The sequence below is a fragment of the Xenopus laevis genome, chromosome 8L, assembly GCF_017654675.1.
Source record: "Xenopus laevis strain J_2021 chromosome 8L, Xenopus_laevis_v10.1, whole genome shotgun sequence".
Lineage (NCBI taxonomy): Eukaryota > Metazoa > Chordata > Amphibia > Anura > Pipidae > Xenopus > Xenopus laevis.
Window position 1 is genome coordinate 21023970 of NC_054385.1, and position 15055 is coordinate 21039024.

The window sequence follows — 15055 nt, forward strand, 5'->3', positions numbered from 1 at the left end:
GTTTTTTTTCTCCCTTAATAACGTAAACCTTCATTTAAAAACTGCATTTTGTGTTCAATTATGTTATCTTTGACTAATAGTTAACGGTTTTTGATGAGCAGAAACATTTAAGTGTGACAAACATGCAAAAGAATAAGAAATCAGGAAGGGGGCAAATCGTTTTTCACACCACTATATATATATATACAGTATATATAATATATATAATATATATCATAATTATAGAATAAGGCTGCTGTGCTACTCATAGCCACATCAGTTGCGGTGCAGGTGCACTTGTACTTTGCACTCTGCACAGCATTTGTGTTTTACTATGGGACGGCAGGGGATGGTGGGGAAATTCAGGTAAGCAGCAGGTAAGCAATTCAGCAGGTGAAATATCTTATTGCATAAGACTGGCAGTAGTAAGAAGAGGCTTCAGTTCCCCAAAATGGAGAGTATCCTCTTATTTATCTATTTATTTAATTCGGTAAATAAAAGGACTACGACATTCATTTATCAGAGTAAACCAGTGCTGTCCTCACTCATAACATAAAAGCACCAAAGAAAGTTTTGTGTTCCACGGTGACGTCAACCATTTGTATATCACTGACCTCCACAATTAGTTGGTCTTTTTCTTCCAGAAATAGCAATGCTCCCAAATAAATAGGTCGGTACCCTTCACTTTCATATTCATTGACATTCTTGGCTCCACTAATAAGTTCCTCAGGTTCAGGATACTTGGATGTTATCTTTTTGATAGTCAGTGACACGTGTTCGATTTTACCCTTTTTTTCTGCGGTATTTGCAGTCAAACGGAAAGTCACTTGAGAATAGACAAAGTAATACCCTGTTTTAGGGATCTCAAGACTTTGATTTGTGTAATGCATTCCGTGTTCAGTGAAGGCCAGACCATGGCGATTTTCCCACTGTAGAGTTTGGACTTTTGAAACGTAGTTCAGTTGCTTTTTACCTAAAAATATAAAATGGTATTTTCATTCATTTGTAAGTCCTTTATATTCATATTTGCAACATGATCATAATCATTTATCAAATATACAAATCCCACAGCTACAGCTTGGTTTTCATTCTTCAATCTGTGTTTTTTTTTAATATTGGTGCCATAAATGCTACAATCTATGCAAATTCTGGTTCTCATTTTTTTTAAAAAGAAGCTATAAGAAAGTGAGATTTATGAAGTATAAAAACCACACAAACCTCTTATACAAAACTTTGCCAGGTAAAAGTTGTTGAGGTCTTGCAGAAGTCAATGGGAGCTGCCCTAATCATATTGGACCACTTTAAATCAATTCGGACTGTTAAAGGTTTTCGTATTTTTTTTGCTGGAAATTGTCCGAAAAACAAATTTTTAGAGGTTTTCGAGTTATTTTTTATTTTTTAGCGCATAGTTAATTGTCATTTTCCATTCATACTTTTTTTTATTTGTATTTTTAAATAAATTTCACAACATTTATAGTTTTAGAGTTTGTGAGTTTAGCTGTGGTTTCAAAAACCTCAAAAACCACTAAATCCAACCTTTGATAAATAGCATTTTAATGAATCCCTTGAGGACCTCTATATGTTCAAGGGAGCATTTTGTTTAAGCCAGCTGCAAATAAGAAGGACTATTACAGGTTCAAAATAACCGATCTGAGGACATTTAAGCAATAAAATATAATACAATACATTTAAATTGAGCTAAAATGCTCCCTTTTCGCTGAGATTATTCTGGAACCATTATGCCATGCTGACCTTTCCAATCAAATTCTAACTCTTAGGGGCAAATTTACTTATGGTCGAATATCGAGGGTTAATTAACCCTCGATATTCGACTGCCGAATGGAAATCCTTCGACTTCGAATATCAAAGTCGAAGGATTTACCGCAATTCGTTCGATTGAATGATCGAACGGAAAATCGTTCGATTCGAAGGATTTTAATCCATCGATCGAACAATTTTTCTTCGACTCAAAAAAGCTTAGAAAGCCTATGGGGACCTTCCCCATAGGCTAACATTGACTTTGGTAGGTTTTAGGTGGCGAACTAGGGGGTCGAAGTTTTTCTTTTAAAGAGACAGTACTTCGACTATCGAATGGTCGAATAGTCGAACGATTTTTAGTTCGAATCGTTCGATTCTAAGTCGTAGTCGATGGTCGAAGTAGCCCATTCGATGGTCGAAGTAGCCAAAAAAATCATTCGAAATTCGAAGTTTTTTTTATTCTATTCCTTCACTCGAGCTAAGTAAATGGGCCCGTTAGACCTAGTAGAAAGCCAAGTGACACCTTGTATCTCTTATCGCTTATCACTAAATATTTATTTAATCTATTTAGTTATCCACAATCTTCTCCTGGAAACATCTTCTCACTCATGTCTATGAACGCTATCAGGTCTGCTCCTTAGATAATACAAAAACAAAATCTCCATTGTTAGTACCTGTTAGATGAGCACGGGGTTTCGCCATATAATTATCAGACTCCATTTCTGAAATATAAAAAAAAATTACTATAATTTATTTCATGTGGAATCTATACATGGAAACATTTTAAATAGCTTATAGTTTCTAACAACAGAGACATATTAACTATCATTCAGCTGTACAGTGGCGTAAATAGATGTTACTGGGCCCCATAGCAACAGCGCCCAATTTGCTGGGCGGGCGTCCCTAGGCCGCTCGGTCTGCTCAGTCCTAGCGTCCACCCGCCCTACCTCAAGAGTGCCAGTGTGCAAGCGCCGGAGCACTGGGGAGCAGTGCGTCCCCAGTGCTCCCCACAGAGCGGTTGGGTGGCATGCCACCCCCAAAAATGTGCTGCCCTAGGCTCGAGGCTATGTGGCCTTGCCACAAATCCAGGCCTGCATAGCAAATTCAAGTTTGGGCCATAAAACATTGCTAAATTGACCAGTTGTACCGAGATATATTGAAGTTGTTCATTAATTAGGGCCTTATCGGGCCCCCTAGACTCCAGGCCCCCGGCAACTACAGGATCCGCTTTCTCTGTAGTTACACCTCTGCAGCTGCACTAAAATAGTTATTTACTAATTAGGAATGCACCAAACCCCGCTTTTCAGGGTTCAGCCAAATTCCCAAATCTAGGGATTATGGGTTACAGATTCGGCCGAATATTGAACCCTGCTTCTGCACCTGAAAAGTCGGAAAATGCCTGTTGTGTGCACAACGCAATTTATGTCAGATGTAAGAGTTCTGATTTGGTTCAGCCAGGCACTTTGTTTTGGCCAGATCCTGATAAAAATATCTTGGATTCTGCAAATTCCTAAATCCCTAATCCTAATCAGAGACAACTGTCCTGGGACCAGTACATTGCAGTGCTGGAGTGAGTAGGAATTGTAGGTGGAGATGGCAAACTGTCAAAAAGGTAATTCCCCAAACATTTATGCATTTATGCAGGTAGCAAAGCTACCTATGACGTTTCTTATCTTCATATTTAACAGGTCCACCACCTTGAAAGGCCCCTAGTATTTCCCCTCCAAAAAATGTAGCGTGCATTAATAGTTTGTACCAAGTGGGCAAGAATTATGAACATAAAGTAGGTAGTCATCATTCTTGAGGCTTGAAATAAAATTTCAAATTACCAAAAGAAAACTAAACATGCCTTTATGTGAAAGACTAGTTTTTTTTTACCTTTGAATGAGAGGGGATGAACTGCAGCTTTATCTGAAACCTATAAAGACAGAATAACTGGTGTAAATTAATCAAATTATAGGTCACAAGCCCTTGAGCAATACATAAAGAAAATGCAGCATGTCAGCAATATTGTATTACATAGTAACATAGTAACATAGTAACATAGTAAGTACGGTTGAAAAAAGACACATGTCCATCGAGTTCAACCTTTTTTTTTTTTTTTTTGTATTGTAAGGGAGAGGTGGGCAATATTAAATATAAAAAACTTCTATTTAATAATGAGTGCTAGAAACATTTGAAATATATGTAAGGATAGATCCTCGGCCTTCACTATTATTGATTTATATACATTGTAAGGAAGAGACAATGCCATGTAAAAAACCCATTTAGCTACAAAATACAACACTCATTTTATTTGGCAGGCATGGTAAAATGAAAACATAGCACAGTTATTGCTTACTGAGAAAGTCAATAATGATAAAAATAATATTACAGGTATAGGATCTGAAAACCTGTTATCCAGAAAGTTCAGATTTACAGGATGGACATCTCCCATAGACTAAATTTTAATCAAATAATTCTAATTTTAAAAGAATCATTCACTTTTTCTCTGGAATAATAAAACAGTACCTTGTACTTGATCCAAAATAATATATAATCAATTATTATTGGGGACAAAATAACCCCACAGAGATGTTTTTAGGGGATTTAAGATCTAAAATAGAGATCTAAATTACACAAAGATCCCTTATCTGAAAAACCCCATGTCCAAAGCACTCGATAACTGGTCCTATACCTGTATTAATACTAGGTTGTTAGAAATAACAATAGTTAATTCATTTTTGTTATCTACATATCATAAATATTTTGTTCTTCCTGAACTGGCTGTTGTTGCCAGCAGTAGGCGATCCTCTACAACATCCTTGCTTAATTAGTTAAATAATTTACTTCCCCCGGCTGCAACTTGATAGACTGTACGATAAGGAGCAGTTCATTATAGAGTGGCTTCTCAGTGGAATGACCTTTTTGTTTGTGCTCATACAAGTCAGGAAGTAGAATGCAATTTTAGTTTCAATTCAAAAACATATTAGATGAATTGAGACAATCTACAGATGATGTTGCTTAGTATGGTGAGAAGCAATGTCTTCCAGAGTTTCTGCAGATAGAATGTTTGAGGCATCAGGAGATGGAAAAGAAGGTGAGGCTGCTGAATATAAGATGTAATTAACAGCATTTGGCTTCTTATTTCGTGGAACTGCCCTAATCTATTACCCTTTTAATCTATTTATACGTATTCATAGTTGGATAAATAGTAGTTAAGATACTATATTGCAGCTACATTTGAAAGGAATTTTACTTTATACAGAATTCCCACAAAATGATATGCCAAAATAAAGAATGAAGAATGTTATAAGCATATGTTATAAGCAATTGCAGGGAAAGTCCGGGTGGCAACACATGGGAATGCCCCAGCCGATTCTAATTATTATAGTCAATAAGTAGTGCTTAGAGTAGAATCTTGGCATGATTATTATCACTCTGAACTACAGACTTTTTTGGGTGGATAATTACACGTGTGTGCCATTCCATATGGGTATAATGAGAAGATCATCTGCAGCAATTACATTTTTGGGCTGCCAGCATTCCAGGTACATTTCCACGTGCTATTCTTTGTACTAGAATGAGAAAAATATGCTGTGGTTCTCCGTCATGTTGTGATTTTCCCAAATACGTTACAGATGAATTAACTAACAAAGCTGCAAATTTTCGCCAGTGCAGTAAACATTGACAAGCAATCAGTTATCTGCTGTCATTTCTCACTTTACATATGAAAATATATTTTGATTCACTGGTATGCGTTAATGCACTGTTGCAGAAAACAATTATAGTATTATGTTGATGCTTTATATTCTATGGTGGTCACATAGCATAGTTGTTCAGTTTCCATCTAATCTAGTAACCAAAAGTAACCACTATGTAGTCATTAACTGTTGCCAACAAATATCCGATGGCTGCTGTGGGTACAAACCTGGGTACACCTGGTATAAACTTTATTGCTTTTATTACAATACTCCTTATATGTGTTTGTACTCCTTCGGCCAGAGCCAGATTCAATTTGATGAGAAAAGCTTAACAACTTATTCAGTTCTATTGAGATTGCACCGAATCCCAGTTTCAGTTTGGTATTGGACCAAACCTGAGAATTGTTAGCAGGATTCATATTTGGCCAAATCCAAGAGCCTGGGCGATCTGAACCCCATAAACTGCAACTGTAAAAATGTGCATGTGTATCTGCTTTTTCCAGAGCCAACAAAGGTTCAGATTTGGGGGTATTTTTATCAAAAAGTGAAGTTAGAGATCACCACAGTCCTCTAGAGTAAAATTCCACCACTCTCCATTAATTTCTATGGGATTTTGAAAGGCGTATTTATCAAAGGATGAGCTTCCACTTTCACCCATTGATAAATTCTCTTTTATAAATCTCTTAGAAATGATTGGAGAGTGGCAGAATTTCACTCTAGAGGACTGTGGTGATCTCTAATTTCGCTTTTTGATAAATATACCCCCAAATCTGAACCTTCGTTTGCTATGGAAAAAGCAGATACACATGCACATTTTTTTTTTTATAAATATACCCTTTGGTATGATATTTGGCCGAATCTGATCCGAAGAATTCTGGGGTATGGCCAAACCCACCAATGAGAGGGTTTGTTGCATTTTATACATTTTATATTCTTCCATACAACCAGATATAATTCTATGAGAAAAATATACATCTCTGTTTATCATATAAAACCTCTAGTGATGTCTATGGGCAAAACTGGACCTGAATAAGTAGAAAAGTATTTCCTCCTTAAATGAAAATCTGACCAAAAGTTTTCACATGAAAATTATGTTTTCTCATTGAGTTAAATCTGGCCCATATTGTACAAAGCTTCATGTCAAGCTAGTAACCATAAGAAGCAATCGGCAAGTAGCATTTATTACTCTGATTTAAAACAAATTTCTAATTAGTTGCTATAGGTCGCTGGACCTGGCCAAATTTTGTATAATTTATTACATTACACCCATGATACATAGTATATTTTTTTAACAAAATTCACTGCATTCTGAAGCAAGTAACATGTTTAAATACAACATACAAACAAAAAAAGAATTAAAAAAAAAAATTTGAATTTCATGATGTTACTGGACCTATAATGTTACATGTTTTCCCACTCCAGAAGGTAGCTCACCTGGGGTTAGCGCAATAAATCTTGCTGCCTTGATCAATGAGAAACCAGAGCAGTGTTAGAAACAATGACACAGAGAATAGTTACCACTGTGTATCAATTTTCAGACTTCTACATCGTTGCCAACATTCCCAAACAAACCCCACCCCCTGATACACTAAATCTTAACAGAGCTCTGCCAAGGCCTTGCCCATTGTTACAGTAATGCCAGACACATTCCAACAAGCATGATTTCCTTTCTGTACTGATGATATACAGTACCTGCCTGAGCAGGTGCATCCTGCACTCAACTCTTTCACACACTGATTTACATTACTTGGGATGACACCCCAGGCCAGTGCTCCAGACAACTGCACAGACCAAGCGACCTGTGTGCACTACGTTGTGATCTTCTTTGCTTTTTATTTCTTCTCTGCGGGAGCACATGTGCAGTGAAAAATGGCCCTCCCAGTGGTGGCCATTTTTTTCTCAAAAACTAGTATTGTTTTCTCCCAACCAGAGCACAGGCTCTATTCCCAATAGGTGCCCTCTTAAGCTAAAAGCTTGTTTTTTCACTAGAATGTGCATGCACTAGCCCAGGGTAACAGAAGAAAGAAAAAGCAAAATAATGGTTCACATACAGAATTATGTTTTTTGCAAACAGGTATCAGGTATCAGGTAAGCTATAATATTCACTGTGGTGGTAACTAACATGTGGTATGCCCCAGTGATTTAACTTTCCTTCTTCTTTAATGACAGGGTTGTAACTAGGGGGTAGGCAGAAGAGGCACCTGCCTAGAGAGCAATAATATGGGGGCGCTGGGCAGATACTTCTTAAATTGTCTTCTGCCTACCCCTAGTTCTCCCCCCTTCCCCTCCTCACTGTCGTTCTCCCCCTTCCCCTCCATCACTCTCCCACCCTCCGTTGCTTTCCTCCCTTGCTTCCCCTCCCCTCCATTGCTATTGCCTCTCTCTCTCCCTGTTCTGCGCATGCAGAAGTCGCAGTCCATTTGGGGAGTGTGTGCGCATGGGGGAGGGGGAAACGGGTGGCAGACAGGGTTGCTTTGGGGGCCTGGCCAGCTTGGCCTGACCCTGAATCCACTTCATATCTTAAAGGAACAGTAAGAGCAAACATCAAAATCGTTTTAAAGTGATTAACATATTATTTTGTTAACATGCACTGGTAAAAGCTGTGTGTTTGCAGAGGAGAAAAGACACAGGTTACATAGCAAATAACAGATAAAACAGTATCTTTTTTCCTAGCTTGAATGGCTGCCCTCATGGCTACACTTGTTTATATAAACTATAGTCGTCTTTCTGAAACAACCACACCAATTTTACCATTGCAGAGCAACAGTACTTTATATTTTCTTTTCTTTAATACAATATCAGTTTTTGGTTTTATTGTTACTTTTTACCAAAATTCCCTGAACCCCTTATAACCCCACTAAGTAAGCTACCCTTGATTTACTGAATCTGAATATCTGAACCACACAAATGTCAACTAAGCCCATGTCATTAAAGTGCCAGTGATCCAGTCCTGGATTTTTTAAACCTAATTCCTATTACCATGTGCTATTCTGACCACCACTGTCCACCTCATCATTGCACAATACATTCCTTACTCAGCGCTGCCTTTGCTCTTATCAAAAAAAAAGTTATTGGCTTGTTTCAGCTCTCACATTAGGATAAACTTGCTTAGCTCAATGTCAATAAAGGAACTACGTGTCTTACATATAGCAGAAAGGATTTTGAGGATTGAAAAAAGAACTTGGCTAGAAATGTTGCAACATCCAAAGAAAAAGAAGACAGATTGTTACAGATACACAGGAAGCAACGTTTTTTTTTTTAAGAAGAACTAAGATTTCCCTGCTGCAAACAGGAGCCTAATGTGGCTATGCATGTTTTTAATTTGGAACGAAGAATGACTGAGGTTAAAGCTGTAACATCTTAAAACTGCATTACGTAGGCATTAGAATTCTATTCATTTTTTCAAATTTCTGTTTTTCATATTCTGCTACAGTTAATTTACACTGTAAAGTGTCTAGTTGGTAGGGACAAATTACCCTAGCAACCGGCAGCAATTTGAAAGTCAAAGAATTACTCACAGTCGGTCCTGTTTTAGTAGATGGGGTTTACTAACCCCCAAAAACCACATGAAACATTCAGCTGCTGCTTGGAAAAGGCAGAAACAGAAAGCTAAATAACCGATAAAAAGTAAAAAATGAAGACTAATTGAAAAGCTGCTCACAATGTGCTTTTCCGTAACATACTAAAGCTTAGAGTCAATAGTAAACCTGCTAAAACTCTACTAAGAATCAATTTTTTTCTATGCTGTGACTCCAGTGCCAAACTGTTGATTGCACAGAACATTTTGCTTGTGCACACTTACTAACTCATTTATTAACATAGGTGTTGAATTGCACAAATGCAGTTACCATAATAAACAGTCAGCTGCTGTTATTAGTCTACTTCCAGTTAGAAGATGAAATCAAAGATCTGAATGGGTGCTGTGAGTAACTGCACCTGTGTGAAAGTTGTCCCCTTCCATAATACATAATGCTTCAAACTCACCTATTGTGTTGTGCATTGTTTTTATAGTACATGAACCTTGTAATCAGAATAGTCCTGGGCTTCGTTCAGGTCACAGCACCTGTATTACCTCCTCCTTGCACCAATAGGAGTCACATTTTCCTGTGCACTTCAGTTGTCGGAATATAATAACCCTCATTAAATCTGTATGGCTATGTATGATGAATGTTTATAGTGAATATATTTGTCTTGGCAGGATTTTTACTTTTGTGACTAAAAACAAATCCTCTGAAAGGCTACAAATGTATTGTTATTGCTACTTTGTATTACTCATCTTTCTATTCAGACCCTCTCCTATTCATATTTACTTATTCAAATTGGTGCATGGTTGCTAGGGTAATTGGGACCCTAGCAACCAGATTGTTGAAATGTCAAACTGAAGAGCTGCTGGATAAAAAGCTAATTGAATAAAACAATTGCAAATTGTCCCAAAATATCACTCCCTACATCATACCAAAGTTAATTTAAAGGTGAACAACCCCTTTAAAGGAGAACTAAAGCCTAATTAAAGAAGTAGGGCAGAAATGTTGTACATTATGTTTTGGGCTTCTGTACCAGCCCAAGGCAACTACAAACCCTTTAGCAGTAAAGATCTGTGTCTCCAAAGATGCCCCAGTATCTCCCCTTCTATTCTGTTCTCTAACTTCTGTTGACTTACTGAGCTTAGGGAACAACTCAAAATATACAGTACACATATAATAGCAACTAGCATCAGAATTTAATAATCAGCCCTGTAGCATAAGTTTATATTACAGGCCAACCTAATTTTCTGCATGATAATTAGTGACGACCCCTAAGATTAGCTTCTCAACAGCTGCTCAGAGCCCACTGAGCATGTGAGTGTCACAGACACTTTCCAAGATGGTGAGCCCCTGTGACAAGTTTGAAGTCCTGGATCATTGCTGCTATTGACAAGCTGAAACTTTAGCCTCGTGCAATAAGTTCAGTATATAAAACATTACATTTTTATGCATATTCATTTTTAGGGTTTGGTTCTCCTTTAAAGGAGGTAGTTCAACTTTGTGGAAACTTTTAGAATTACATAGAGAGTAATATTTAGAGAAAATTTGCAATTGGTTTTCATTTTTTATTATTTGCGGTTTTTGAGTTATTCAGCTTTTTATTCAGGAACTGTCTAGTTCTAGTAATCTGGTTGCTATGGTCCAAATTACCATAACAACCATGCATTGATTTGAATGAGAGACTGGAATATGTAATAAATAAATGACAAGTAATAAAAAGTAGCAATAACCATACATTTGTAGCCTTATGAAGCATTGGTTTTAAGATGGGATCACTGACCTCCCCCCCCCCCATTTAAAACCTGGAAAGAGTCAGAAGAAGGCAAATAATTAAAAAACAATTATAACAAAAAAATAAATAATGAATACCAATTGAAAAGTTGCTTAGAATTTGTCATTCTACACTCTAACCAAATACACTGGCAGGTACACGGTCCAAATTAAAATCAATTTCACTTCAGTGCTATTTATTTCATGTCATGCCACATCCAAAGTTTAATTTGGATGCAGCAGAATATGCAATAAATTGCAGCAATTTACAATTGGGAGTGCTAGTCAGTGGCACAACTAGATGTTACTGATCCCCACAGCAAATTTAATTTGGGGCCCCCAAACAAAACATTGGTAATTGACCTGTTATACCAAGATATATGAAAGTTGCTCATTAATTGGCCCCTTATACTCCTGGGCCCCCTGCTTTTTATTTTATATTTCAATCTATATATAGATGTAAGGGGCTGATTCGCTAACTTCGAGTGAAGGATTCGAAGTTAAAAAACTTCGAATTTCGAAGTTTTTTTTTGGGCTACTTCGACCATCGAATGGGCTACTTCGACCTTCGACTACGACTTCGAATCAATGATTCGAACTAAAAATCGTTCGACTATTCGATAGTCGAAGTACTGTCTCTTTAAAAAAAACTTCGACCCCCTAGTTCGCCATCTAAAAGCTACCGGGAAGGTCCCCATAGGCTTGGCTAACTTTTTTTGATCGAATGATATTCCTTCGATCGTTGGATTAAAATCCTTCGAATCGTTCGATTCGAAGGATTTTATCATTCGATCGAAGGAATTATCGTTCGATCAAACTATCTGCGCTAAATCCTTCGACTTCGATATTCGGATTTTTATTCCTAGTCGAATATCGAGGGTTAATTAACCCTCGATATTCAACCCTTAGTGAATCGCCCCCTAAGTGTGTGTGTGTATGTGTGTATATATATATATATATATATATATATATATATATATATATATATATATATATATATATACATACATATATATATATATACATATATGGCATTCTTACAACTAATTAGACACTTTGAGAAAGGCCTCAGAGGAGGCAGAAACGTTAGTCTCGCATTTAAACAATAAAACTTTTTATAATTTTTTAAGACCTGTGAGTGCGGATCTGTTTTAGTGGATACTTATATATGCATACATATACGTATACATATACATATATATACACACACATATATATATATATATATATATATATATATATATATATATATATATATATATATATATATATATATATATGATCCTGAATCATGAATGAAAATACTGATATGTAGTATCTGAAAAAGGCATTAATTGTAGTTCCTGTACCTGATAGATCCCCTTCAGTTCTTGGTACAGCATGAACCCTTGGACCATCAGATAAACTATAAAGACTGCCAGGATGCAGAGTCCCAAGATGCAGCAGGTAACAAGCGATTTCAGCCGCCTTAGGCTTTTGCCTTGTGTTGCACAAGTCTCTGTAACATGATTCTCTTCCTGTAGCATGTCCATTCTCACTTGTTCCATATCCCTTGTACAATATCAGTGGCTGCCTGCTCCAGTCCAGGGAAAACATTGGCTTCCCCTAACATGTTTCCTCCACGCTGTTCCATAAATAAATAACTTTTCTCTCATAGTACCCTCCCTCTTCCAATGTCCATTGCTCCCACCCTCACAAGGGAGTGTTCCGCCTACAGCCGATACCAGAACTTTTGATCAAAGCGTATGTTTCATGCTCTGCCTGCTATTGGGCTGCAACTTTACAGGAAAGTCCCTGTAGGTGGCTCTAGGATAATTAGGATCAGTTTCTGCAGGCTGGGCATACTGTAGCAGCAGAGCTGAGCTAGAATTGTGTCCAGAAAAAAAGTTAGAAAGGGAAATAACAAAAATAAATATTACTCATTCCAAGGCAGGGTTTTTTAAGTTTTGACTGCTCAAATTTAGACACACACACACACAATGCACAACGTTGTCTAGTGTATTTTTCTAGTGTAAGTAAAATAATCCAAAAAAAAAAATACTGATATGTTAAATATAAAAATTCCAAGGGGAATTTATTTATTTTATTTATTTATTATTGAGTCAAATACAGTTTGCAATTTTAAAAACAAAAACAAACTGTTTTTGCCTTTGGATTGTGGCTCACGAGTGTCAGTAGGGTTGCCACCTGGGTTACCATGGAACTAGGAGTAGGCAGAAGAGGCACGTGCTTAGGGTGCACCAAATATCTCCTGCCTAACTCCGGGCAGGGTTGTGACATAATGGGGGTGATTGGCCGCCTGCCGCGTCAATCATAGGTAATTCTGCCCAGTTTTCCTAATTTAGAAAACAGGCCAGGCAGTTTTGACCAGGAAAGCCCTTCAAAAAAACCGGGCTATCCACGTCATAACTGCACAGGTGCAACCCTACCTGCTACTGCCCCTGTTTGTGTTTTAAATTTAGGGTGGGTGTTGAAGAAACACAGTAGGAGGGGGATAGCCAATCACAGCCCTGCAATCTCGCATGCAAAGACAGGCTTCAGTTCCCTCTCAGGTCAGCCTAGCTGCTGATCTGTTCCTATCCAACACTGCAGCATGAGTTCTGTTAGCTCCCCTGCACAGCCAGAGAACTTAGAGGGCAGAGAGTAGAACAGATGGGCTAGTAGGGTTTGGAGGCATTTTTCAATTAATCAGCCCTAAACACATATTTCTTAAGCACATTCCTTTCTTTATTTAAAAGAGTATAATGCACATTCTTGTTTTTAACACAATAGGTGAATAGCAGTAGATGGTTCAGTCCTGATTGCAAATCCCTTTGGGTTATTGTGATGGTGCAGTAATGACTGTTATTCATAAATGGCACTCAGTTTTTTCCAAGCTAATAGTGAGATATATTGCCTGAAGAACACTGTTTAGTGAGTGTTACTAATTTATACAACAGTTTATGCTGACTTTGCTGTAGGTTATTGCTCTAGTGCAGTATTGGTCATTGTTGGTAAATGACAGCCAACACTAGTGAGTATAGCTGGGGAAACACTGCTTGTAAAGTGTTCCTAAGTGAGTGTTACTGGATCCTGGTAACCAATCAGTGATTTAAAAGAGTAACTGGAATATGAAATAAGCTAAATAATTGAATAGGAAGATAAGTAATTAAAAGTAACAATAGCAGTAAAATTGTAGAGAGGTAGAAAGAGGTAGAAAAGAAAGGTAGATAATTAAACTATGAAAAAATTAATTATGAAGACCAATGGTAGGAATAGGACATTCTATAGCATAGTTAACATAAAGGTGAACCACCCCAACATGCATGGGGTAAACAAACACTGCTTTCACCTGCAATTGACAATTTAAATTTAAACCAGGGCCCGCACCCCCTCTGCGCGTCACGCACCAGGGCCTGCCCCCCTCTAGTTACGCTACTGTGCACAAGTGTACCCCTATGCTCTCAATATGTCATCATTTAGGGGCAAATTTACTTAGCTCGAGTGAAGGATTAGAATAAAAAATACTTTGAATTTCGAAGTATTTTTTTGGCTACTTCGACCATCGAATTGGCTACTTCGACCTTCGACTTTGACTTTGAATCGAACGATTTGAACTAAAAATCGTTTGACTATTCGACCATTCGATAGTCAAAGTACTGACTCTTTAAAAAAAACTTCGCCCACCTACTTCGCCACCTAAAACCTACCGAGCACCAATATTAGCCTATGGGGAAGGTCCCCATAGGCTTTCCTAGCTTTTTTTGATCGAAGGAAAATCGTTCGATCGATGGATTAAAATCCTTCGAATCGTTCGATTCAAAGCATTTAATCGTTCGATTGATGGAAATGCGGTAAATCCTTCGACTTCGATATTCAAAGTCGAAGGACTTTACTTTGACGGTCGAATTTTAATTAACCCTCGATATTCGACCAATAGTAAATGTGCCCCTTAGTGTCTTCCAGAAACAGTGAATTTCCTATGCTTTGCTATGGGATAATTTTCACAGCCATAATCAGGGGTGTTTGCCTGATATTCTTCCCAGTGGCTCTGTGGTTGGCATAGGGATTACATGAGGCATGTAGAGCTGTCAACTTCAAGGTTCTGGTAATCAGGAGAACTGCGACATGTGCAGCACACCATTCAAAACTTTTGCAAACCAGAAGTGTCGTCCGGGTTTGTGGAAAGGCCACAAAGGCCCAGGCCTAGAGCTGCAGAATTTTAAGGGCGTCATGCCACCCAGCTGCACCTGAATGGGTTCCAAGCACTGGAGACATGCAGGAGATTTGCCAGCTCTTTAAATCTCCTGCTCCCCAATCCCCAATGCTTGAGATAGGACTTGTGCATGCATACTCGCAAAC

At 37.8% G+C, this 15055-nt stretch overlaps 1 protein-coding gene across 1 annotated transcript; it reads right to left on the reverse strand.

The window, feature by feature from the left end:
• Nucleotides 1–156: 156 nt before the first annotated feature.
• tnfsf15.L (TNF superfamily member 15 L homeolog) lies at nucleotides 157–12636 on the reverse strand. The gene is made up of 4 exons (XM_018229596.2): nucleotides 12064–12636; nucleotides 3616–3655; nucleotides 2412–2459; nucleotides 157–952 (listed from the first exon to the last, which is right to left on the reverse strand). Exons 1-4 carry the CDS (start codon nucleotides 12259–12261, stop codon nucleotides 525–527), a joined length of 714 nt encoding a protein of 237 aa, XP_018085085.1. The 5' UTR covers nucleotides 12262–12636; the 3' UTR covers nucleotides 157–524.
• Between the last annotated feature and the right edge of the window lie 2419 nt (nucleotides 12637–15055).